The 24,477-nt window shown below is 36.9% G+C and overlaps 1 protein-coding gene across 4 annotated transcripts in view; it reads left to right on the top strand.

Annotated features, from left to right (window-relative positions):
* LOC102238415 (ryanodine receptor 2-like) overlaps positions 1–24,477 on the top strand; it is a 75,739-nt gene that overhangs the window by 42,252 nt on the left and 9,010 nt on the right. The window contains exons 63-99 of one of the 4 annotated variants that reach the window (XM_023327241.1): positions 141–190; positions 415–475; positions 1,248–1,486; positions 1,841–1,922; positions 2,412–2,542; positions 2,619–2,939; positions 3,012–3,249; positions 3,622–3,709; positions 3,839–3,925; positions 4,062–4,223; positions 4,339–4,401; positions 5,312–5,440; positions 7,444–7,556; positions 7,754–7,850; positions 8,849–8,979; positions 9,194–9,245; positions 9,737–9,790; positions 9,910–10,009; positions 10,157–10,236; positions 10,576–10,652; positions 10,780–10,853; positions 11,096–11,176; positions 11,338–11,426; positions 11,692–11,820; positions 12,718–12,822; positions 13,029–13,110; positions 14,359–15,656; positions 15,807–15,874; positions 17,476–17,620; positions 17,748–17,834; positions 17,954–18,163; positions 19,315–19,445; positions 19,575–19,617; positions 22,292–22,428; positions 23,402–23,462; positions 23,775–23,921; positions 24,047–24,181. In XM_023327241.1, coding sequence (XP_023183009.1) covers positions 141–190; positions 415–475; positions 1,248–1,486; positions 1,841–1,922; positions 2,412–2,542; positions 2,619–2,939; positions 3,012–3,249; positions 3,622–3,709; positions 3,839–3,925; positions 4,062–4,223; positions 4,339–4,401; positions 5,312–5,440; positions 7,444–7,556; positions 7,754–7,850; positions 8,849–8,979; positions 9,194–9,245; positions 9,737–9,790; positions 9,910–10,009; positions 10,157–10,236; positions 10,576–10,652; positions 10,780–10,853; positions 11,096–11,176; positions 11,338–11,426; positions 11,692–11,820; positions 12,718–12,822; positions 13,029–13,110; positions 14,359–15,656; positions 15,807–15,874; positions 17,476–17,620; positions 17,748–17,834; positions 17,954–18,163; positions 19,315–19,445; positions 19,575–19,617; positions 22,292–22,428; positions 23,402–23,462; positions 23,775–23,921; positions 24,047–24,181 — 5,377 coding nt within the window. Of the gene's footprint in view, positions 1–140; positions 191–414; positions 476–1,247; positions 1,487–1,840; positions 1,923–2,411; positions 2,543–2,618; positions 2,940–3,011; positions 3,250–3,621; positions 3,710–3,838; positions 3,926–4,061; positions 4,224–4,338; positions 4,402–5,311; positions 5,441–7,443; positions 7,557–7,753; positions 7,851–8,848; positions 8,980–9,193; positions 9,246–9,736; positions 9,791–9,909; positions 10,010–10,156; positions 10,237–10,575; positions 10,653–10,779; positions 10,854–11,095; positions 11,177–11,337; positions 11,427–11,691; positions 11,821–12,717; positions 12,823–13,028; positions 13,111–14,358; positions 15,657–15,806; positions 15,875–16,090; positions 16,219–17,475; positions 17,621–17,747; positions 17,835–17,953; positions 18,164–19,314; positions 19,446–19,574; positions 19,618–22,291; positions 22,429–23,383; positions 23,463–23,774; positions 23,922–24,046; positions 24,182–24,477 lie in introns of those variants that run through there. The other 3 variants (XM_023327238.1, XM_023327239.1, XM_023327240.1) reach the window with 3 other exon arrangements.

The following is a 24,477-nucleotide window of genomic DNA, read 5'->3' as shown; positions in this document are numbered from 1 at the left end:
GGATCTAAAAACAGAACCATTTGTACATTATTCTGTGAACATCTTGTATAAAACACTATTTATATCTATAATTTGCCCAACATATTTGATATCTTGTAGCTTGTCAATTGTTTTCTTTTTTTTTTTTTTCTCACATCCAGTCTCTTCTGTAAGCTTGCTGCTTTGGTAAGACACAGAATCTCACTAATTGGTAAGAAACAACAGTTGTTGAGACATTCGCTTGTTACATGTTGTCTGTTTTTGTGTGCTTGACATGCTCTGCCTTCCTGATGCTTGGATCGCGTAGAGCCATTGGACTTTTGTATGGGTTCTGTAGCTGTATATGTTCTTGTTTCTGCTTTTATGTCCATAAACTGCCGTATTGTGACATGATTTGAATGCAACAGTATTGTCCTACCCATCTTGTCCTACCAGGAGATGAAGCGTCTGCTGTTACAAGCTGCCTCAGCATTCTGGCTCAGGCGCTTGATGCAAGGTAGCTAGATGGCACTACTGTCACACTGCTTTAAATTGATTTTCTCATTCCGCCTTCAGTCTTTATTAGTGTTGCACCACCATGTCTGAGGATAGGATGTCTGGTGTAATTGAGCCTGAGATACACTGATGCTATCTAATTGTGGGATATATCACTTTTATTGTCTGCAGAGTCTGTGGCATGATGTTGGAAAAAGTTTTGCTTGTCTCAGATTGATGTCATTAATGCTGATGAATAGATTTGCAGTTCTTTTAGTATTTTTATTTCACAAGCACGTGGAATCTCAGATTAAAATGCTAATCACCTGTAACTGTTATGTCTACGGATTCATACTTTAAAAGGTGAAACTCAGATTATATAGAGTCATTGCACACAGTGCATTTTAGGTGTGTATTTCCATTAACATAAAAGGAGAATCCAAAATTCTACTTTTTAGAAAATGACAATGTTATGTAAGACCAATGAAAAACTTCTTTAGCACAGAAATTGTGGTCTGCTGAAATGTAATACCATGTAAAAGCACACACATTTTGGTTTGTCGTTAGCTCTAAGCCACAATGATAAAAAAAAAAATTAAATGTAAAAGTCTAAAATGCTTTTCTGCACAAAATGAGTCAATATATTAAGAGTTTGCTCTTTTACTTGAATAAAGTGCCTTTCCAAAGGGATTTTAATGAAGTGATCTGCAGCAGTATTTGCCTAGAGATTAAAAAACCCAGCACACAAAATGTACCATATTGATATCTGCTTGTCATATTTTTTTTTCTTCTAGAATATTGACAGCAGCAGCTTCAGAGTCCATACAGACGTCTCTGCATTCATTTTTTGAAGCAGCAGCAGCAGATTTGGAGATGACTGTGGGGAAAATATCGGAGACCTTGCCTCACAGCAGAGGTCAGCTGTCTAAAGGAGTTGTCAACACCCTTAACTACACAACGTCCATCTTAATGCCAACACTTACCTCCCTCTTCCATCATCTTGCCAATGAAAACTACGGAGTGGATGTTCTGGGTAAGAATTAGTCTTGATGATAAAGTGTTTCTTTTTTTTGTATATATATTTAGTAAATAAAATGTTTAGTCAAAAACACTCACTGCCAAATCTAGTTTAAACACACATTAGTAGTCCTAACGTAGTAACCCTGTTCTGTTTCTCAGCTAAATAAAATCTGTAGTCTACAGTATGTGTCTTTTTACACATTACACACAGTTTTTCATTGCGTTCACAGAGCATTGGGAACATATTTTCTCATCTCTATAACACTAAACACTCACAAGTCGTTCATCACCTGAATCATGACACTACACTAGTTTACTGTTCCTGAGAAGAAGCTTCTCATTTCTAAGCATCATGTTGTCTTCCCAGTCGGTGGTATCCAGGTGTCATGTTACAAGATTTTAAACAGCCTCTACTCTCTGGGGACCAGTAAAAGCTTCTACATGGAGGGGTAATATTTATTTTTGTTTATATATTCTGTGTTATTCCCTGAATATTATTTTTCACATAAAGTGCCTTGCAAATACATTTGCATACCTTGAACATTTTGCACCCACAAACTCTAATGTATTGCTTGAGGGATTTAATATGATTGTGAAACACAAAGCTTTTGCATCTTTTGAAGTTTACGTGTTTTAAAATTATTTTAGAAATAAAATAGAAAAGTATGGCATGCATTTGTTTTCTGCCCACTGTGCTCTAAAAATAATCCTGTGCACAACAAGCTGCCTACCAAGGTGGCAAATTTTGAAATGGCCATTCATAGATGCTCTTCATTCAGTCAGCTATTGTGCAAAGAACGGCAACAATTGCAGTGTACAAATTGAAGTTTATATGTGTATTGTGACTAAATAAATTTTTAAAAAAAGGGGCCATAAAAAGCTTTTGTAGTTTGTGGAAATATAATTAATATTTCCCTTATGTTGCCTTTGCTGTGTAGGCAGCGGTCAGCAGCAGGCGCATGTGTAGCAGCTCTGACCGGAGCTTTTCCTGTATGCTTCCTGGAGCCAACTCTAGACCACAACAATCCACATTCTATCTACAATGTCATGAGTCCCACTGAGATTAAAGGTAAACTGTGATCATTTTTCTTCAGAGCTCTTTGTTTAACTTTCAGCTCCATTAAGAACCCCATTCCTCCCATCAGATCAGGGACTGCCGGACCGGATGGAGGACACGTGTTGCCCTCTTCCTTCACTGGGAGAGGCGCTGGAGAAAGTGGAGGAGCTGACTTGTGCTGGTTCTGTAGCTCATCAGATGCAGTACATCCATGTGGCAGAGGTCACTTTGCCCATGTTGTGCAGCTATATTTCACACTGGTGTCGCTGGGGCCCTGAGGGCCACCCAGAGGGCCCAGTCCTCAGCTCTGTTGTTCCTCAGCATGCGAGCGACTTGATTGGCCACATCCTTCGTATCATCCACAACCATGTGGGCGCTAGCCAGGGTGACTGGATGAAACAGCTTGCAGGTATATTGACACTGTGTGATAACTGTGACCAAATCACCGGCTCTTGCTGTTGACATCTGTCTCGTGTTTTAGTTTTTTCGCAGCCGATCATATGCAAAGCCGACAGCGAGCTGCTGAGAAGTCACTTTCTCCCCCTGATGGAGAAGCTGAGGAAGCGGGCAGAGTGTGTCCAATTAGAAGAGGAAGTGATGAAAGCGGAAGAGTGCTGTAGTTCTGAAGCAGAGCTGCAGATACAGGAGAAGTACAGAGTTCTGGTCCAGGATCTCTATTCCTTTTACCCTCTTCTCATCCAGTTTGTGGATTTTAATCGGTAAGGGATAAACTACAGAAGTTCATGTGTAGAAACTTTTTGGGATCAAATCTTATCTTGCAAACCTGATGTATTTACACATTTGTTTAAAAAAAATACAGTTTAACGATAAAAAAATCATTTATGTGGTGTTATGGTGTCATGTGTTTAGCAAAAAACTTTTCTAAATGTAGTTTTCATTGGGTTATATACTTTTTATTTTGAGTAAAAGGCTGAATTTTTACTTGAATAGCCATTGATTTATTGCTTATGTTGAATATATAAAGAGACATAATGCCTTAAGCCACAGGACAAATCGTTATTTCAGGCCATGTTCAGCTTTACAGAAATAACTTCTGTGATGTTAATACGTTTTGGTCGGTCTCGTTCCAGAGCCAGATGGCTGAAAGAGACGATCCCCGAGGCTGAGCAGCTGTTCAGCATGGTGGCAGAGGTCTTTGTATTCTGGGCCAAATCTCATGTAGGAAAGACACACAGCATCTTCTTTTTTTTTTTTTTAAGGATTCTGCCATGTCAGAAATGTGCGTGTAAATCCTGTACCTCATAAATAGTGTTCATTCATCTTCATCTATGTTTTTTTCTGCAACAGCATTTCAAATGGGAAGAGCAGAGTTACGTGGTCCAGAATCGAATCAACAATTTGGCTTTTTTGCTCTCCGGTGACAACATGCTGGAGGTCAGCCATGTTTACGATAAGACTGTTTGGTTACGCTTGCGCTTTTAAGCAATACCAGAATTTGTCCACCTGTCTTATACCAGTTGAGTGTCTTTAGTGCAATACTGAAACATATGTGTTCTCTTTGCATGATAAGTTTGACCATAAAAACAAAGGCATGAAGAGGAAGGGGGATCGTTACTCTGCACACACTTCTCTCATAGTGGCTACCATAAAGAAGTTGGTTCCTGTGGGACTCAGAGTTTGTTTTCCATGCGACCAGAACCTTATCATGTTGGTGAAGAACTGCTATTCTCAGGTAAATTATAAATACGGACAGTTTCAGCAAGTTCTCATGTTAGAAATGTTTTTTGTTCAGACGTAATTCTTTAGCATGTGCTTAAGCATGAGATGTTTAACATTTTTCTTTACAGAATAACCTTGAAGATGAGATTCGGGAGCATATTTTGAGATACCTCAAGCATGTTTTTGGTCAGGTAATGACTATTTCTGTAACTATTTGTGTATACTAAATGTCATGCATTACCTAACAGTTTGCTTTTTTGACCATAACTCTCTTAAAAACAGATTTCAATTTCAAGGGACTATATAGTTATTCCAAATAAGGAATTAAATAAATCAGCAAAAATCAGTTAAACATTTACCTTGGCAAAGTTATAAATAGCTGAAATTCCAATGTCAATTTTTCCTGTAGAACCAATTTCTATTTCCAGTTTCAGAATAATTAACACATTTGTATGTATGACAATATAACTCTGTATGCCCTTTAGCACAATGTGCAATGTTTAGACAGCATTAGTAAAGCAGTATGCTACAAAATTTTGAACTTAATTTTTCTAACAAGTTTGTGTCATATGAAAACCTCTCTCATAATTTTTAATATCCAAAGTCATCATTTTAATCATCTCTACCAGTGAATCATTGTGTGGCAGAGACATGAACATGATGAGCTCACTAGTCTGTTCAATATACGAAGACATTGTTTCCGCATCTATGAGTCAGTAATAAACATGTTTATTCATAAACCAGCGATGAAAAATATTCCTTCTAATTTTGGTTTTCCAAACTCTTTTGAGCGGAAACGTAGTGAATATTTCTTTGTATTTTTCTTGGTTTATATAGTTTGTTGGTTGAGTGAACACATCTGTTCTGCCGGGAATATTGAGAATTTCACATTTTCACTCCATAAATCAGGCTGTTGTTTTGAATCTTGTTTTGTCTTTTGTTTTAGTTCATCAAACATCTCATTTGTTTTTTTTTTTTTTTGGTTGTTTCTTAGAAAAAAAGTGCATGCTAATTCAATATTAAATTTGAATAAATCCATAAACAGAAGCTTTCTATTTGGAACAAAAGACTTAAATGAATCAATCTTGTTTCGCTTCACAGGCATCAAACAGAGTCAGCCATGGGATTCTGTCTGCTGATCTCCCAGCACAGCTTGAGGCCCCACCTGACACACAAAGGACTGTGGACAGGGTTCTAGAAATAGCTCGGGTGCTTTATTACCTGGATCAGGTGAGCTTTTAGATTCAACAAAAAAAAAAATGATTAAGAACTCTGAGCAGAGCTTTCTTCCTTTGCCTCCTTGCCCTCTGTAAATACAGTAACATTGAGTGCATCCACTCTTCTCAATCATTAAACTTTGCACAGACAATTGTGTTTGTTCAGTGAAGTGGAGTAAGGTGAGATGAAGGTAGGTGAAAATGTTGTTGAGCTGTTTACCTCATCATACGACTCAGACAAGATGATTATATTTTAGAGGCATTTGTTGCAGTCTTTTGCCTTTTTAAGTGCATTCTCTCACTAAAAGTAAAAAATGGTTTAAATGGCTTTTTTTTGTAGCTTTGTTGTTGTTTAAAACAGCCAAAAAATGCCTAATAAATATTCTGACTTCAATGACAGACCCCTAAATATTCTTATAAACCCAGATTATTACACTTGACAAAGCACATGGATAATTACCAGATTTTACTTTGTGTAATCTTTAAAATATTGTATGCTTTTCTCAGCTTGAAATAGTTTTTTAAACTCCACAAATTTTAAAGTTAACAGAGCTCTTTTAAAGCTACTAATTCACAGCAAAATTGGTCTGACTTGAACAGGGTTTCGCTGAGTTGAAGCAAAAAAAAAAAAATAAAGCTACTATGTTGTTTTTTTCCACTAGGTCTGTCTTCCTCCGCTTTTTATTTGCTCATGCGTTAAAGGCTTGAAATTCTGTAAGTTTACACTTTTTAATTGGCTGGATTTCTGTAAGTTGCCAACATGTGGATTCCAGTATTTTTTTTTTCTTCTTACCATCTTACGTTGTTGCTTTAAGTTTGTGCAACTTTAGCTGTTCTAACAGTCAAGTCTTCATTTACTTGTGAAAGACATCGTTGTCCTATTAAACATTTACACTTTTGCCAGAAAAGAAGCAGTTTTCAAATGATTTTCTTTAGAAGAAATGCTATGCAAACCAGCTTGACCCTCTAAAATCTAGTTGCAACCCATATTAGTAATTGATTAACTGTAGTAAGCAACATATTTTGGCAAAATTAAGTGCTGAGGTACAGTACATGTACAGTAGATTGCAAAAAGCAACACATCAACAAAATAAAAAGTTCAAGAGCAAACTAATTAAGATACATTTGCTTACAAAGCCATTCTCAAGGTTTTGAGATTCTGGTGAACCACAGTTAACGCCATTATCCAAAAAATGAACAACAGACCTAACAGAATTACCCAGCAACCATCAGGTTATAAATGAACACTGTGGTCATCATTATTCTAAGTCACTATGATTCAACAATAGTAAAAAAGCAAAAAAAAAAAACAAAAAACATTGCAGCCTTATGAGAATGTCATGGCCTGGACCACTGCTGACCAAAGAAAACAGAAAGACCCCTCTATTATTTGTTAAAATTAATTTTGATAATACCCAAAAATGGAACAAAGTGTATTTGAAAGGAGTGGATCCTGTGGGATGTGGCACAAAAGCCAACACTATTTCAGAAAAAGAGTATAATACTGAAAATAGCAGAACAATACAAGACAATAAAACTGTCAAATATGGCAGGAGTAGTGTTGTGTTTGTGGCTGTGAATATTTCTCTCTGGCAGAAAATTCTGCACTCTTGGCTTCCAATCCTGCAATGGGAAAAAAAATTAAACAATTCTATAAATAAAAGTTGTGCTAAATTTCCTTCATAGTGATTTAAAACACCTTATTTTCAGTTCTAACAAATGCCTGATGTCTGATGTTGCTGCCAAGTGAGGCACAACCAGTTTTCACTTTTGAGAAGAATTTCACATAAAGACAAAACCAACCCTGCATAAAAATGGTATTTTGTGTTTGACTTCTCCTGATAACAAAAATGTGTTTAATAATTTTAAATGGTACAAAGTGTTGACAGTGGGACAATAAAGGAAATGCATAAAAAGTATGTAAGGGAGCCAGGAGGGGGCATTTATTTTATTTTACAAATCACGTTTATTTGTAATTAAGATGCCTCTTTTTGTTGTTTTGTTTTCTTTTTCTAGGTAGAGCACCCACAGAGAAGCAAAAAACCTGCTTGGAACAAAATTTTATCCAAACAAAGGAAACGTGCGGTGGTGGCTTGCCTGAGGATGACTCCCCTCTACAATTTGCCACTGTAAGACCCAGGCCAAATAAGTTGTTTGATAAAGATTTATAATTGTTTCCTAAAACATGTGCACAGGTTTATTATCTTTTATGAACAAATAAAGACAAGATAATAAACAAGTGCAGATAAAAACAAAAACTCGGCACCCAATGCTTTTTTTTTTTCTCTTTCTACCAACTGTTTTTCACTCTGTTTTTTTTCTTCAGGCATCGAGCTGTCAACCTTTTCCTGCAAGGTTACAACAGATCTTGGATATCAACAGAGGGAAACGACTTGGTAGAAATGCTTGTGGAGGATTTAGCCGTGAGTTCAAGAGAAGCTGTGCAAACTTTTTAAAAATTGTATTAATTAAACAATTGTGTTTTTAAACAAGATGAACACCAGGAATATCTTCAGCTGGATTTTTCTGGTCCATGCTACTGGTCTGAGCAACCTTAGAAAATACATTTGCTGATGCTGATCCCCAACCTGATATTTCATTCAGAACACTGGCTTATGCAGTAAAATATCACGCTACAATATACTAGCTAAGATATTTCACCCTGCACCCTGAGTGCATTTCAGTTTTATTCAGTTTATTCACTCAATGTAACGAGAGAGAGAGATGAGATTGCAAGCTGTAACCTCATCTGGCTTTGAATGTTGCTTTGGCAGTAATGACTAACTGCTTTTTCTTACCAGATTCAGCCAGCAGTTAAAAAAAAAAAAAAACCTTTCTTAATTCGAAGGAAGTTTTTGGCAAATAGAAATAATTTTGTATGATAATCCTAGGTGACATAAAATATGGAAGGTTTAGTCTCATTTAGCTTCATCCAGTTAGGAATGGTTTTGACTTTTGTACAGATACTGTAAATGTCTTGTTTCATCTACATGTTGGATTTGACACATACTGTACAACTAAAGTATGTCTTGTTTCATCTCCTGTCTTGTTCCTGCTGTAATGTTTTCATTTATAGCCTTGTTTCCGGATTATTCTAGCAGTTTTCCTCTCTGCATTGATTTTAATTGATAATTCAGCTGTTACTATTGCTCTTCTGCTTCATTAACGTGGCACTTTGCTTTGGACCGTGTGAGCCATGTGATTTGAGCGCATGCAGCGGGTTTGAAATAAGCTGACATCCTACATTTATAATTTGCCCTTATAACTACAAACGAACAATACTATTCATTACTGTGCATATCTGAAAAGGAAGAAACCTGGTGTGTTTATTTTCTAGTTTGCTGCAATGAGCAGTGTGATATAGTGTGATATAATTTAAGAGCACACCCTAATTACTTTGCCCTCCCTCCTTGGACTGTAGAAGGGGCGAGTGACAAAACCGTGGGAAGGTGAGAAAAGGGAAGTAAAGGAGGTGGAAGAAGGCGCCAAGGCAATTGATCCTCTCCTTCAGCTCATTATGCTCTTCAGTCGAAGTGCGCTGACGGAAAGCAGGTGTGTCTGTTCGTTATAAAATATCAGATGCAATAGGAACTGCCTAGTGCTAATGCTTCCATAGCTCTGCACACACGTTTTCTTAAAGTCTTGTAATATTTGTGACTTTTGAAAATAATGTTTCTGATTCTGACATGTAATATGACTTTACATTCAAAATTCCTACATTTTGCCTCACTCTGACATAAACAGTTTTTTTTCCCTGTTTTTTCAGCAAACTTGATAATGACAACCTCTACAAAAATTATGCTGCTATTCTGGCTAAGGTAACAGCCAAACATGTTTTTTTTATTATCAAAGTGTTTGATGCATGTGAATGACTTAACTCTTAAAATTTTACAAAAGTCTTATTATTAACAACATGTAATTTAAATTCTCAACATACAACAGCATGATATTAAACATAACAGAAATAAAATAAAGATGTGCATGCATTTCTCTAAAGGCTAGTCTCTTTCCTGTAATTGGTGTGCTAGATTGCCTAATAAGGAGACAAACCATATTGTATTGTTGCTTTAATTCATTCAGACTGTAGGGTTCTCTAAGCACAGGCACAGATGCATCCAACTGTTGCATCATATTTTTAATGGGCTTTAAGTTGTACTTTGATGTCTTTGTACATGTCCCATGAAGTATGTAGCAAAAGCACCTGTCAGAGAAGAGGTGCAATGCATTGGTAAATAATTTATTGTTGACGTATTGTCTTTTCGATCTGGTTTTACATCATTGTCCACTTTGTCGGTTTGGTTTTTCCCAGAGCTGCCGCAGAGAGAGCCAAGATGATGCTGAGCAGGAAGTAGAAAGCTTTGAAGTGAGTAAACTGGCTCTTACTTTTAAAACAAATATTTGCAATACTTTGATGTATCAAAGCTTGAAAGTATGAAATTTTATATGCATTTTTTTCCCTTAATAATAATGTGAACATTACAGGAGAAGGAGATGGAAAAGCAAAAGCTGTTGTACCAACAGGCCAGGCTGCATTGTCGTGGAGCCCCTGAAATGGTCCTGCAAGCTATTAGCGCTGGTCATGGTAGGGCATTATGAGCAACAAAATAAAGTCAACTGTAAATATTTAGCTTATTGAATTGTTCAAATACTTCCACTTTGAGATCAGTTGATTAGATGGTAGAAAAGATGTGAAACTACTGATGAAAATTCTGTTTTTGGGTCGCTTTAGGGACCATGGGATTCATGATTGGTCCTACTCTGAAGCTAGGTATTGCTCTTCTTAATGGAGGGAATGCAACAGTTCAGCAGGTAAATGAAATGCTTTTTTGGTCTTTTTTTTTTTTTTTTACTCGTCAGTCTTGAGATTCACTCAGAATATGATTGCTTACTACCTGTTGGATGATTATATATTTTTAAAGCCTTCCCTTTCACATCCAGAGTTTATAATAAAAGCTTTATTTAATGCACCTGTCGTTCACACGCTGACTGCAACTTTATACCATGGCTTGAGACAAATCTCATTTTCATGAGAGAGGATGATCTGTCACAGGATCTCAATACATCACTACTTAACCACTGATGAGCCTAATATTACTCTAATTACTTCTGCTGAATTAGACCCCGTCTTTGTTGGTTATGCTTTAACAGAAAATGCTGGATTATCTAAGAGAGAAGCGCAATGTTGGCTTTTTTCAGAGCATGGCTGGACTCATGCGGTCATGTAGGTGAGTAACAGAAGAGATAAGTGTTTAAAATCAGAAAATGGTGATATATCAACAGTTTGATATAATGGTTAAAGTTGAAAGGCTTTACCTAACCCCCTTTTTGTGTGTGTGATTTTCTGCTACCCAGTGTTCTGGATTTGAATGCATTTGAGAGGCAGAACAAAGCAGAGGGATTAGGCATGGCCACGGATGAGAGCTCAGGTACTGTATTTAAATGGGAATACAAAAAAAAAAAAATTATTACTGTTAATCCATGTCATGGTGGAGGGGTCAGCTGAAATATCTGTTATAGTGTCCAATTTTTAAAGTATTTTTCACCTTTCAGTGTCAACATCTATTTTTTGAAAAGGCCACCCTGACATGATTTTCTGATTTACTATTTTTTACATTCCTCTTCTAACTGTTCAGCATTTTAGATTTTGCTGCTATCTTTTCATTCAAAGGAGAGAAGGTGATGCCTGACAAGGACCTGACTTGTGACCTATTTCGTTTCCTGCAGCTGCTCTGCGAAGGACACAATTCTGGTTACTTCTTTTTAATCATTATTCAATAAACATTGTCAAATTCTTATGTATGCTTGTCAATAATGCAAACCGAGGACCATAAAGCAGAGATAAAGGAAAAAAAAATTAAAAATTCTTTTTTTTCCCACACTAATTATTATGCTAATTTTTGTATGCCTTAGATTTCCAGAACTATTTAAGAACGCAAACTGGGAACAACACCACAGTCAACATGGTTATATCAACGGTTGACTATTTACTCAGGGTACAGGTGAGTCCACTGTCATGACTTCTGTCATGTAATTTTCATTAATCAGATCAAACCACTTCAGGAATATATAGAAATCGATACACAATATTGTCAAAAAAGTGTCCGTTCAAATTATCAAATGCAGGTGTTCCAATTATGTATTGGTAATCAGTTTGCCTCTTTACTGATCAACTGCAGTATGAATCTGTTATCTGTTAACTATGTGTCGTTTAACCCCTCTTTAATTACAGCTGATTCTTATCTTATAAAAAACATATTTTTATAGGAATCGATCAGTGATTTCTACTGGTACTACTCAGGGAAAGACGTTATTGATCCTCTGGGTCAACACAACTTCTCCAAGGCCATTGAAGTTGCCAAACAGGTCTTCAACACACTCACCGAGTATATACAGGTTGGTCCTCTCAGCCTGCTTTTGATTGTGAATGTATTAAATTAATTTGAAAAAAACAATTACTTCAGCTTTGTGGCAAAACAACTGCACATGTTCCACAATGTAGCTGATGAATTATTTAGAGATAGCATTTATTTATTTCTCAGTTATGTTTGAACAAGTGTGTGTGTGAAAGAAACATCTGGAAATTCTTAATGCCAGATGAACTCTGTGATGTGAGGAATTAGTTATTAAGGGGTGCCTAATGTTTTTCACTATCTACGGTCATGAAGCCTAGGCGCAAATTCAAACTGGAAGACTCTTTAGCCCCACCTGCATCATCCAGTCGGCGCGTCCCGCTCATCACCGCCGACCTATCAACGCAGGACCAAGCCACGTCACGTCCACTCACCGACCAAGGCCCAATTGATAAGGACCTCCATCCATGGCATCTTCCGCTTTCCAGCTGCGCTCAACCCTCCTCCACCCCTTCTCCACCTCCACTCTTCAGGCTCCCATCCTTCACCGACCCCCACCACCAGTGTCGGGTCCCGGGGGATGACATTCCTAACCTACATCGGGAATGCTCATCCGAGCTGATCGCAATTCACAGCTCAATGTCCTCAGCCGGGGCCCGAGCGCCAAAGAACTTTAAATTCATGCATGTCAATAAACCTGTTTAATCGCTGTTTTTTCCGTCTGAGTCCCTCCAGATTGAATTTGCCTCATGTAAATCTTGAGTTGATATAGTTGTGATTTATTAAATCAGCTTGGGATGAGCTATAAATAAGAATGTAAATGGAAGTAACATGAAAAAAATTTAATTTGAGAGATGTTATTTTTAGTTTTGGAACTTTATGCCATTATTTCTGCCTTCTGCAGTATTTGTACTGCCTGTACATTTTTGTGTTCATCCAGGGTCCGTGTATTGGGAATCAGCAGAGTCTGGCTCACAGTCGTCTGTGGGATGCTGTCGTGGGATTCCTCCATGTCTTTGCTCACATGCAGATGAAGCTATCTCAGGTATGGCAGTGTTACAGTTTCGTTTAAGTAGTTATTGTATATTGAGAAAAACATACAAGATTGAATACTCAGTAAATATTGAATATTCAGTAAAACTAAAATATAATTTTCAATTTAGCCTGACTCAGCTATATGTTGAGACACTTCTACCAACTTCTAGAAGATATTATGCAAGCTTCTTGTAAACATAATTTGTTTTTGTGCAGGATTCAAGGCAGATAAAACTCCTAAAAGAACTCATGGACTTACTGAAGGACATGGTTGTGTTCCTCCTTTCTATGTTGGAAGGTAAACAATTGGCAAGGCTTTGCAGTTATTTGCAACCAACGGATAATTACACAGAATTCATGTAAAAAGTGATTCTTTGAATAATTGAGCTTTGTTTTTTGTCATACCAATATAGGAGCCTTTGTATAATGAGGCTTTTATATTTTTTATGAATGGGAAGAACTTATTCATACAAAAAAACAAAAAACTTTTGTATTTATTAAACTTGCTTTTTAACATTTTGTCACATTGTAACCCCAAACTTAACATTATTTCATTTTGCGTGATAGACCAACACAAAGCATTTGCATTTTGGGTCTCTAACAACATTGTACATCTACCCATGAATATGTTTGACTGGTTTGTATTGCACAATATCTCAAGCTCAGTCAAGTTGGATGTAGAGAAATCTATAATTGAACTATTGCCAGAGTTTTTCAATTCTCTTTTTTTTCCCAATTTTACTCTGCCTTTAACTCTATCTTCCCTTTAACTCTGACCAGATTTCTTGTTCCTGTTGAAGAAAATAATTCCCACGGCATGAAGCTGCCACAACTTTTAATGTCACAGTGCGGATGCTGCATTAAGGATGACGTGTAGTGTTTTACTCCATAGGTCACATTTTGTATGCAATTGAAAAAGTTCAATTTTGATCTTGTTCATCCACATACTTTGTGTGTCATCTATGTGGCTTGTGGCAAACATAAATCCTTCTGGCTTTCTTGTTACCTCTCTTCCATAAGGGCCAGATTTGTGGAATGCATGACTAATAGCTATTATATTGATATATCCTCCCACTTGAGATAGGGATCTCCTCAGCTGCTTCAGAGTTACCATTGGATACTTAGTTACTCATCTGATTAACAGTCTCTTTGCCTGGTCTGTCCTTTTAGGTGGACAGTCAAGTGTGGATAAGCTTGCAGGAGTGCCTTTCTCTTTTCTTTTTCGTTCAACAATGTTCTCTATCAGCCCTCTGAGGTCTTCATAGAACAACTATTTATTGTGAATATATTTGGGAGCATCAGAATAAAGGCAGATGACCACATGTCGCAGTTTAAAAATAAGCTATTTGTATTTGTCCTTGCAGTTCACAGTTATACTACAATTGTACTACCTTGTGTTGATGTAGCACAGGGGTGTGCAGCCTTTCATATCAAAACAATGAAACAGTTTTGCATGGAAGATGGCTGGAAAAAAGACAAACATTTGTAGTAGGTCTTAGACCCTGCTCCCATCATCAGATCATCTACTTGTATTTTTTTGTTGCAGGCAATGTTATCAATGGAACAATTGGGAAGCAGATGGTGGATATGTTGGTGGAGTCATCAGCCAATGTGGAAATGGTCCTCAAGTTTTTCGACATGTTCCTCAAACTAAAAGACCTGACTTCATCTGAGGGCTTCAGAGAGTATGACTCTGACTGTAAGGGCAGCATATGCAGGAAGGACTTCCAGAAAGCCATGGAAAACTGCAAATACTTCTCACAAGCCGAGATCCACTTCCTCCTCTCTTGCATTGAAGCAAATGACAGTGAAATCTTGGAATACGAAACGTTTGTGGATCGCTTCCATGAGCCGGCGAAAGACATCGGCTTCAGCATCGCTGTTCTCCTCACCAATTTGTCAGAGCACATGCCCAAAGAGTCCAAGCTGAAGACATTCATGGAGCTCGCAGAATGCGTCCTGACTTACTTTCAGCCCAGTCTTGGACGCATTGAGATTCTTGGCAGCGGGAAGCGCTTTGAACGGGTTTACTTTGAGATCAGTGAATACAGTCGCACGCAGTGGGAGAAGCCACAGGTGAAGGAATCCAAGAGGCAGTTCATTTTTGATGTGGTCAATAAGGGAGGAGACAAAGATAAAATGGAGATGTTCGTCAACTTCTGTGAGGACACCATTTTTGAGATGCAACTTGCAGCCCAGATATCTGGATCCAACTCTGGAGAGAAGTGCAACGGGAAAACAGAGTTGGAAAAGAGTGAGCTTGAAGAATATACATCCCCAGATTACAAGAGGTGGACTTTTATTTACTATTGGTGGGTGATGTTGACTTGTGCCCTTTCTGGGAAAAACCTGAGAACACTGATGAAGATGACGCCAAAGGATTTCCTCTTAGCAGCAGTTCGATTCATTAGATTCATTTGCGCGCTTCAGATCCACTGCATTTCTGCCGTCATCTGTCGCATCATGTATTTGCTGTACATCACATTTGTCAACAGTGGTCTCATAGAGGCGGCAAAAAGAATGAAAGTGTCAGACTTGCTTGGGGGTATTCTTGAGCCAACTCTTGACGAGGTCATGGAGGTGTCGAGCAGTGTGGATCAACTGAGAAAGTACTCTGCTAGTTTCTCTTCCCAGAAAGAATTGAGGGAGATTGGGCAGATGGCTTCATTGACCTTTCCCAAGGAGGTGGACATATTGTCAGACATATTTGGTCTCAAGCTGAAGAAGGAGGGAGATCAGTACAGACTTGTAACGCAAGATCTCTCTGACAGTTTGACTGATCTGTTCAGTTCAACTTCCAGAACAATGAATGACACGGATGTTTCTGAGGAGCACCACACTTTGGTAGGAATTATTTGCTCATTGTCATGCTTATTGAGCTCTCACAGGATCACTTTGGTTTTCTGAAAATGTTTTTAGCCTAATTACTCTTTCTGCTTTGGGATTTTGGTAATTAGGATAAATGTTTTATTCAGATATAAATTTCCCTGACAGCAGTTTACAGACCACTTGGACAAAGAGAAAACAGAAGATGAGAAAATGGAGAACTTGCAGGAAAAAGAGTGAGTATCCCTCCTCTCTGTCAAAAAATATTGTCTTTCAGAAATAGTAATTTCAGAAGCTTATTACACATTTTTATGCTCAAATGTTGAGATATTTTGGGGGGATTTTATGTGAAAGGCTTCTTTACTGAATTTCTTTAAATTACTCAGTGACACAAATTTTCGGGGCAGCTAAGTGATGAAATCATATACAGTAGGTGTTTAACTCTCCCGCAGTCTTAGCATGACACTGAGGAGGAGCGCAACAATTATCATGGTCAGACAGCGAGGAAGTTGGGGGGTCGTCACACCGTCAATTCCCGAAACCACAGACAAAAAAACCTTGTAAAAGTGCACACAGGGTGAGTGTGACCCCGCCAGATGGCACACAGAGTAAAAATCTTGTGGTGTCTAAATGACCTCATCCCTTAAGACAGCAGGAGGGTTAACTGGTCAACTGGTTATTTACTAGAATATATTAAAAAAAACTTAAAATCTATTAATACTTGAAGTCTGTTTTCCTTGTATAAACTACATTTGCACAAGGGAAATATTTACATTTCTCCATACAGACAACAGACAGACTACTTCATCTTTTTAACATACCAGTTTTGTAAAGTACCTTGAGACGGCATTTGTTGTGAATTGGTGCTATATAAATAAAGTGAATAGAATTACAGTTGCAACACACTTACAAAGTTGCACAGCAGCAACTGTATCTACTGTAGCATTGTTAGGCAACAGATAATCTGCCAACTATTTTCTGAAGTCTGTTTAAAAGGTGAGAAAATAATATCCTTGACTCCTTCATTCAAAGCTTTGTTTCTCTTTTCTGCTCTAAGAATGTGACCACCAGATTATTTTGAAACACAAGATAACAATTGATAAGAAGGTGAAAAGCTTCATGTTATTCTTTCTAATCATTTTCACAGAGGCAAACACTGTCTCTATATCTTCAAGTAGCACCTATTTCTATTTAAAAAGAACAACTAAAAGAAGAGAAATGACAAAATAACTAAGGAGACTCTCAGAGTCTGCTCACACCTAACAAACTATAAATAGCAGTTTGGATCTCTTCATGAGCTAGGACGTCCCAATCAACGTCCAATCCTGAATCCAATTAAGAATCCGTTGCAAGACTTTCCAGATGTGGTTCAGAGACACCCTCCCTCTTTTCTGACTGAGCTTAAGCTATTTCTCAAGAAGAATTTGCAAAAAAATGTTGGTCTCTTGATTTGAGACATAACACAAAAAACGTAACATTTTTTATTTATGTAATGCTACTACTTCTGTAAAATCCCAATAATGTGATAAAGTGCATAGGTTAAATGTGAATAAATACATGCTTCTTTTAGCCTGAAGAATCAATATGCCATTTTAAAAATTCATCACATTGTACCTGCCTTGAAGTAATAAGTCCTCAAGCAGGTTAGTAATAATGCTTGAAGAGCTTGCAAAATGTGCAGAATTAGGCTAAAAGTGATGGCACATTACCTCATAAAAGAAAAATAAATGCCTGGCGGAAATCCCTTTTTTCTTCCTATCCTAATTCCATAATGAAAAAAGAAAACTAATAAAATAATTAGTTTTGGATGTGTCTTTTATGTTTGGAATGTTTTCAGATGGAAGAAAACTGAAAAGGATCGTAGGAATGCAAAAGAAGAGAAAAAACACGGAGCCAAGAAATGTTCTAATATGTCAAAGGAACCACAGAGACAACATTCTGCTGTCTGGGAGACGATAAGCTCACATAGCAAGAGACTTCTGGTAATGTGCAAGTACAGCAACACGTGCTTACAAATTTAGCTATCAACATTCAGTACAGCTTCTCAAGAACAGCAAACGTATATTAAGGCAGAATACATCAGTCCTTTTTCCTGTCCTTTTCCTCTAGAACTACTTTGCAAGAAATTTTTATAACATGCGTCTGCTGGCATTGTTTGTTGCTTTTGCAATCAACTTCATCCTTCTGTTCTATAAGGTGAGGGAAACCCTATGGGAGGCTATTTCTTTCTCAGATATTGCATGTCATAGATAATTTTACAGGACATGACATAACTGTGGATGATTTTCATTTATTTTTATAATTTAATTTTCCAGGTAGCATTTTTGCCTGCATCCAAAGAAAAACAGGTGACTACATCGGCATATGGAAAAGAACTGCTCTCTGCTATGACAAACACCAGCAATGGCAAAGTTTATTTTGTGCTTGAAGAAAGCAGTGGTTACATGGAGCTGTGCCTCCATTTCCTTTCCATCGCACACACAATCATCTCATTCTGCTGCATTATTGGTTACTACTGCCTGAAGGTATACCTATTCAATAATGTTCTCCTGCTGCTGCGTAATAAACTGTTTTAACTTTTTAAAGGCATCTTCCTTTCGGCATATACAAGTGGACATTTGGTGCATTTTAAAATTGTAGACCGAGTCGAGATTGAAGCGTTCCGTCATGGAGGAAAAATGCCAGATCTTGTGTGAAAAATAAAACCAGCACGACTTTCTTTCTGTTCACAAATAAAAATATAAAATCAGAAGTATTATTTTACTGTTATCTCCTGAAAATTGATTTCATTTGAGAACTGATGACAAAGTTGCCGATGTTTTATCTACATGTTTTACAATGACAATAAATGCAACACCACAACTATTCTGCAAAATGTATTTGGTTTGCTTTTGCACAAATATGACCTTTAATGATGTCTGTTCCTTTTTAAAGAAAATACTTTTTATGGCGACTCGACAGCTTGGCTCATTTTCTCTATTCTAATTCATCTCAATGGTGCTCTATAGGGTTGGACTTATTAAGCCAAACTCTTGAAAAAAAAAAAACTCTACTCTGTAAAATAGATCTCACAGTTGGATTTAGAATCAGTAAATCAAACTTTGTTGACTTTATTTTTAGCAGGGAGGATATTTCACAATATCTGCTGCACAGGTCACCTCTTCTCACAATATCATGCTGGAAATCCCAGATATTCTGAGTGTGACTCATTTTTTAACAAGCTTTTCTAGAACCAGCCTGCATGCCTAGGTGCTGAATTTTATGCAGCAGCCATAGAAGTAAAACACCCACCTAAATTCCACCAATGAGATGGGTGATCCAATACTTATAAAACTAGGAAGTGCAAATATAATTAAAAAATATAGATTTTATTTGCTTATGGCAGCATATAAAAAAAGATAGCATGAGAAAATAGTTCAAAGTGGAATGACCTAATATCCAAGCGTCAGTATAGCAAATTAATATTTATTTATTTGAGAATGTAAGACCTGTAGCTATTTGTCCTCCAAGAATATTTATTCTTTCTTTTTTCTCCTGTATTGTACAAAGAAACCTGCCTTAGTTTGTTTCATCTTTATATTATTTGTAGTTTTTATTAATTTGCAGAAAATCTGTTTCATACAGACTAAAATGTGAGTATTTCAAACAAGCTCAAACCAGTTGATTTGATTGAAAGGTGCCGTTGGTGATCTTCAAACGTGAAAAGGAGGTGGCCAGAAGACTGGAGTTTGATGGACTGTATGTGACGCAGCAGCCTCCTGAGGAAGACATTAAAGGGCAATGGGACCGCCTGCTCATCAATACACTGCAAGTTCATGTCTTTATTTAATAATGGCAAATTAGCATCTGATATTGTCTAATAAAAATATACATTTAGAATCAAGAATTCATCATGCAACATCTTGATATGGCAAAACTATTTCTGTTTCTTTTCAGATCGTTTCCCAGTAATTATTGGGATAAATTTGTGAAAAGGAAGGTAAGATCTTCCAAGTGGATTCCTTCGCTACTGACAATCAAATTAGAATTTTAATCTAAAAGTGTCCTAGCATGTGTGTAATTATATGCAGATTTCATTCAGTGACGGTGCATTAAGGCATCAACTGATCTGTGATGAAAGATTTAATGGCAGCTGTAATTATTCCACTGTCAAATACATATCATTTTATCATCTTCAGAGACAGTTGAATACTTTGAACTTCCCGTTTTAGATTACTACTTGTGCTGTAGAGAGAACTGTTCAACTGTTTTCAGCTTTTTCTATAAAAGTATTTTTTTGCTCTTTTGTTTCATAAACTGACTTCATAAATATATTTTGATCCTGTGTAATTTAATGTAGGAAAACAGAAAATTGGATCTCTTGAAATAAATCAGAAAGCAATCTGCTATAACCTGTAAAATCCCAAATATGTTTTTGATATCCCAGAGTGGCAGCCATCTGTGGCCATACCTAAATTCTTTAAAAGTTCGCCATGTAACACATAATACAATAAAAAAAATATGCTTTGTTATTTTCGATAATGGATGCTTAGCAATCCTAGTCTTTTTTTAAAGATCATTGATCACAACCTTTTAAAAGCCGAATATAGAATTTAAATTATATCTGCAACTGTAAGTCGGACCTATTCAATTGAAACCAAATATTGGCATTTACCTGACTCCGTACCTGACTCGGGTATGGCAGTCCTGCAAGCAGGAGTGGGACAAAGAAGCTTTTACATTAAAGAAATGTATGAAACTTATCAATCTGAAGAATCTGGTTTAGAAAATGGAAAGAATTTTAATGATCCTAAATGACCTAAAGTAGGAAATGTTTGGCCTGATTTCATGTCAGTGTGAGAAAAAGCGTTTTTATATTAACTGTACTTCTTGCACTAAATTGGTGTTTATGCATTTGTAAAACATGGTTTGCAGAATATCCATACAATACTGCCAGGAAAAAAACAACAACTTTCTTTTCTGAGTTACAAAAATATGGCCTTTGACATCTACTTTACCCTGATTTATAATTCCTGAATGTTGTTCTGTACTGCTGTTAAACACAGTTTTGATGAGATGACGTATAAGATATTTTCTAAAATCAGTCTAAATGCTGCCAAGTAAATCCCCCCGTATTTCACAGCTTATGGACCAATACAGTTTTGCATTTATTGCTCAGAATTACGCTATGGAATTTCTTGATGGTGTAAATTTAGACAAAAGGCAGCTGACTGCGGAGGGACTCCGGTGCTGGTTAACGAGGCCTGAAGCCGTAATCCTGTAAGGCGTAATTTGTTTTAATGCAACATTTTTTTCATTATACAAACAGCCAGTATTCCATGGAGTTGAGGCAAATAGTTGGCAAATCGTCTCCTCTGAAAATAGCACTTGGAAGTAAATTTTTAATTAAATTGATGTTAAAGCTATTTGGATTTTTGCCTCCATCTTTAACAGTTCGGACATAAATTATCTCCCATTCCCACATTTATATCCTCTGCTGCAACACTGTAAGAGTCCTGTGTAAATTGGATATCTTAATATCTTATCTCTTTTTTTAATGATTGATCTCTGCTTTTAATTAATATTGTTCTACCTTTTGCATTTTGGATTTTGGTGTGAAGTAACACGTCTAAGTTGAACTTTGTCTGGCTTCACTTTGCATTTTTTATTTAAGACGTTTCCAGTTTCATAGAGCTGGAACCGCTCAATAAAAGTCTATGCATCTGTCTGCAGGTAAAAGTAAGAAAATTGTTTCTGGATATATACATAATAATCATGTTTGATAACAAAAAAAGAAAATTGCTTTGTAAAGGGTTTTTCACTTATTAAAGATTTTCCTGTATTTCTTTTTTATTTTATAATGTATTTTATAATGTATTTTATAATGTATTTTATATCGATTTTATGTAAAAAACCAAAATTAAATGGTACATTTTTGTGATGTGGTTAAAAAAAAAAGTGACAATTGGCTTTTAAAATTATTTATGAATAAAAATCTTACAATTATGGAAGATATTTGTATTCAGCCATCATGAGTCCGTGCTTTGTTGCAGCTTCAGTTGCTGTAATTACAGCAGCAAGTCTTCCTGATGCTGTTTGCTTGCTAATGTTCCTCGACAAACCCTGAGGCCTTCAGAGAACAGCTCTATTCACTAATTAGGGTACTTCTGATGACAACATGTGGACTCAGTTGTATTTAATGGTATCAGAGTAAATTGATCTTAATAGGATCATCTTTTTATTAGTCCAAAAGTCTGAAAACTATGCATCATGTTACTTCCACTTCACAATTTACTCTCTTTAACTTGAATGAAAGACATAAGATTTTGGTGTAGCATGATGACAAAATGTAAAGAAAAAAAAGCTTGAGGGGTATAAATAATTTTGCAAGCTCTGTACTGTAACATCACAAATGCATGTATTTTACTCAGCTGTACCATCTTCATGCATTTTCAGGCCGGATGTCTAAAACCTTTTGTGTTCGCTCATCGCTTCTGCAGAAGCGGCACCATCAACTTGTCGGCAGAACTAAGCTGCTGAATCTCATTATGATTCAGACAGTGGAGACAATGTGGCTAATTATCCTCCACTGTCTCTTGTCATGCCGTTCTCAAACCAACATACACTAAAGAAGCTATTGTTTGAACCTGTTGTTTTTTTCCCCTTCTTGTCAGGTGATGGATAAGTATGGAGACTTTTATGGCCGTAAGAAGATCAGTGAACTGTTAGGTCTGGACCAAGCTGCTTTAGACTTCAGCACCAAGAGAAAAGAACAGAAGAGGCTCAGAAGAGACAGTGCCTGGAGTGTCCTGTGAGTAGAAAGAAAATATTAAAAATGTCCAGGTCTTTGCAGTTCTGTCCTCTAAGAAAGATACAGATCAAACTGCAGTCATCTGGCCTAGCATTCATTTTGTAGCGTTTATGGTTGCAGGCGAAACAATAGAGGTTTTCACATACTGAAGAGCAAAGCACAGACTTTTCCATCTAATCAGAAATCATATGGCAGGATTGCATATTCACATTTGTCCTAAATTAAAAATTAAAAAAAGAATGTGGTTTGCTAGCTTGCAATAGTGTTTGCACAATGAGCTAGCATCCAGATGCATGGTATTGATATAAATAAAAACATCCAAATAATGAAATCAATACTGCCCTTTCTGCTGTACATTCCTCTGTAGCACTAAATGGCCTTATTTTATTATGTATGAGCACTTTGGTCTTCTTTACGCTTTTATTCAGCCCCTTTGTGTGCTGTTCAGCAACATCAATTACCATTTCAGACCAATGAATATTTTTAGCTCATTTGTTTTACTCTTAATTTGTTTTTCTTCCACTAGTGGTTTTTATTTGCAGCACATCGGGTAGGAAACGGGTAGAAAGAAAAGGTGATAAGACATGCAGCAAAGTCCCAGAGACGGGAATCAAACCCTGGACAGCTGTGTCGAGCTCTGATGATCCTGTATGGGGTGACAGCTCCACTTCTAAACCACTTGCTGCCAGTACTCATGTTTTTAGTAATGACTGTTTCCAAAAAGAAAAAAAAAAACATATCTGTGAGGATGTCTGCACATTGCATAATGCGTAGCCCAACAACAGGAGATCCTAAAGCATTATCTTGAACTTGAGGAAGAACAGGACATTCTGAGAAGTTGACGCATAACAAACACTCTCATAAAGGACACAATGTAGCTCAAAGGGGATGATTTTAGCCCTGGACATTTTGACTTCATTTCCTTGTTACTTGTGTTTTTCATGTATTGTTGCAGTACTGCTGTTTGTTCCAGATTTAACTCCCTTGACGCAAAGTACCAGGTCTGGAAGCTAGGAGTGGTGTTCACTGACAACGTAAGTTTGGTTGTATCAGATGACTTGTGGCTGTCACTGGATTTGTTTTTGCATTCTCAACAATGATAAATGTGTCACTTTGTTATATTTATGCAACCTAATAATAAGCAATGACTCAACGTTATGTGTAAAAGTATTTAATACAGTATTTGATGATTAAATCAAGATTTAGTCTGATACATGTTTCAAATGTGATGGCAATATCCTGTCATCCCACTTATCTAAAACACATTTGTCTTCCTGTTCTTGTAATCTAATAGTTGATGTTTTTATGTCAACTTATGTGTGTGTGTGTGTGTTTGTGTGCTTTAGTCCTTCTTGTACTTGGCGTGGTACATGACCATGTCAGTTTTGGGTCATTATAACAACTTCTTCTTTGCTGCCCACCTTTTGGACATCGCCATGGGCTTTAAGACACTCCGTACCATCCTTTCCTCCGTCACACACAATGGAAAACAGGTGTGTGTGTGTTTCAAGGATGTGATGTATTCCTTCAAAGTGTAGCATTTAATTTGGAGCATTTTGATGATGACATAATCTGTCCCTATCTCTCTCTCCCCTTGCAAATATGTTTGCCTTCTCAGCTGGTGCTGACTGTGGGTCTGTTGGCGGTCGTGGTGTATCTCTACACCGTCATAGCCTTCAATTTCTTCAGAAAGTTTTACAACCACAGCCGTGGCAAGGAAACTGAAGAAATGAAGTGCAATGATATGCTTACTGTGAGTTTCTACACACGCGATTCATATTAATTCATTATTTCTGCTCATTTTGGTAGCTATTGCTTAAAGGGGGTGACTGTGCCTCAGTGGGTAGAGCAGTCATATTGGAATCGGAAGATTGTAGTTTTAATTTCAGCTTCCTCTCACATGTCAGTCTATCTGAATATTGGTGCATAAATGTGTATGCGTTTGTGAATGTGGCTGTGGTGCAAAAGTGCTTAGAGTGATCAGTGTGACTTGAAAAGGGTTTTATAAGTTCAGATTTATATGTAAAAAAAAAAGCAAAATTTTGTTCA

Source organism: Xiphophorus maculatus, chromosome 22 (genome assembly GCF_002775205.1).
Source record: "Xiphophorus maculatus strain JP 163 A chromosome 22, X_maculatus-5.0-male, whole genome shotgun sequence".
Lineage (NCBI taxonomy): Eukaryota > Metazoa > Chordata > Actinopteri > Cyprinodontiformes > Poeciliidae > Xiphophorus > Xiphophorus maculatus.
Note: the sequence above shows the minus strand (reverse complement) of the source record. Positions and strands in the feature narration are given on the sequence as shown.